We start from the raw sequence: 1166 nt of genomic DNA, 5'->3' as shown, positions 1-1166 counted from the left end.
GGTGGTGGTGGTGGTGAACTGTTTGGCTAGCGTTCTGTCACCAAGTGAGGTGGTAGTGATGACAGCATGTTTACAATGCGATCCCCAAAATCGGAGACCAGTTCAACCACTGAACCCCCAACTCTCTCCTTCGAAACATCGGAATTAACCGAGTTCGCAAGTGTCTCAATGTATGTGTTTAACTGGCATGTTCTCCTATGTCAAGGCAATGTCAGTGGGGATTAAATCTGTTCCCGAGTTTTCAAACATTGGAAGGGGTGGAAGCTTTCACGCTTCAGTGACTCGAGGACGCCCAGCGTGAATCTGTTGAGCCAGTTGACTTGATAAAAGGACATCCAAGTTGGTTTTCCGTTTACCGGTTAAGCGGTTTTTCGCAAAACTGCTGTTGATAACGCCGACTTGTACATTTGTTCGCACCCATTGTTGTGGCACTGGTCCCTTGGAAAACTGTCGTGACTTACTCGATCTCAAAACTCACCTGATCTTGTCATCCGGTTTAACTGTTTCATTGTACCTCCACACAACAGTGCTGATCATGTCGCCACCGCTCCCTTCATTGTGATGCGTCGCCCGAAGTACCATCGTGGCAGCATTTATTGTGTTGCATGGAGTCCAGATGGACGCTTGATTGCTTCTGGGAGCAACGATACCACAGTTCGGATGTTGAGCGTCGATCCCACCACGGGACTGCCCGAAGCAGCGAACGGAGACCCCAGCGTGGCGAATACGGCGGGTCAGTGTGTGGAATTACGGCACCACGATGGCACCGTGCGTGATTTGGCTTTCTTGGTAAGTCTACCTGCCAAACACTGCTTCACAACTATGATCTTGTTAGCACTCAATGCAGCACTTAGGGAGCCTTCCCTTTTAATTGTTTTGGAGAAGAACCTTCCGCTAAGACCGCTAAGGTTTTGTCGAACAAGATGGAACCCCTCTAGAGTTGAACCTGCTCAAATCTGAAACATTTCACATGTATGTAAAACCATTTACACTTTATAGTCAATAATTTGCTGATCATGCCGATATGTAACAGCTTCACATTTGTAGCGGGTGATTTCCAGACTTTTTGGCTCGTTAAAGTCATTACCCATCACATCTTCTGCACAGTAAGATTTGACCGGCTGGAGTATAGTGTTAGAAAACGCCATTCACTACTCACCGAAGAA

At 47.3% G+C, this 1166-nt stretch overlaps 1 protein-coding gene across 1 annotated transcript; it reads left to right on the top strand.

The window, feature by feature from the left end:
- Positions 1-66: 66 nt before the first annotated feature.
- T265_16018 (hypothetical protein) lies at positions 67-789 on the top strand (the record flags this gene model as incomplete). Its single annotated transcript, XM_009179494.1, has 2 exons — positions 67-170; positions 528-789. Coding segments are annotated over 2 exons (366 nt in total), but the record flags the coding sequence as incomplete, so codon positions are not given.
- Between the last annotated feature and the right edge of the window lie 377 nt (positions 790-1166).

This window comes from Opisthorchis viverrini (genome assembly GCF_000715545.1).
Source record: "Opisthorchis viverrini unplaced genomic scaffold opera_v5_3276, whole genome shotgun sequence".
Lineage (NCBI taxonomy): Eukaryota > Metazoa > Platyhelminthes > Trematoda > Opisthorchiida > Opisthorchiidae > Opisthorchis > Opisthorchis viverrini.
Note: the sequence above shows the minus strand (reverse complement) of the source record. Positions and strands in the feature narration are given on the sequence as shown.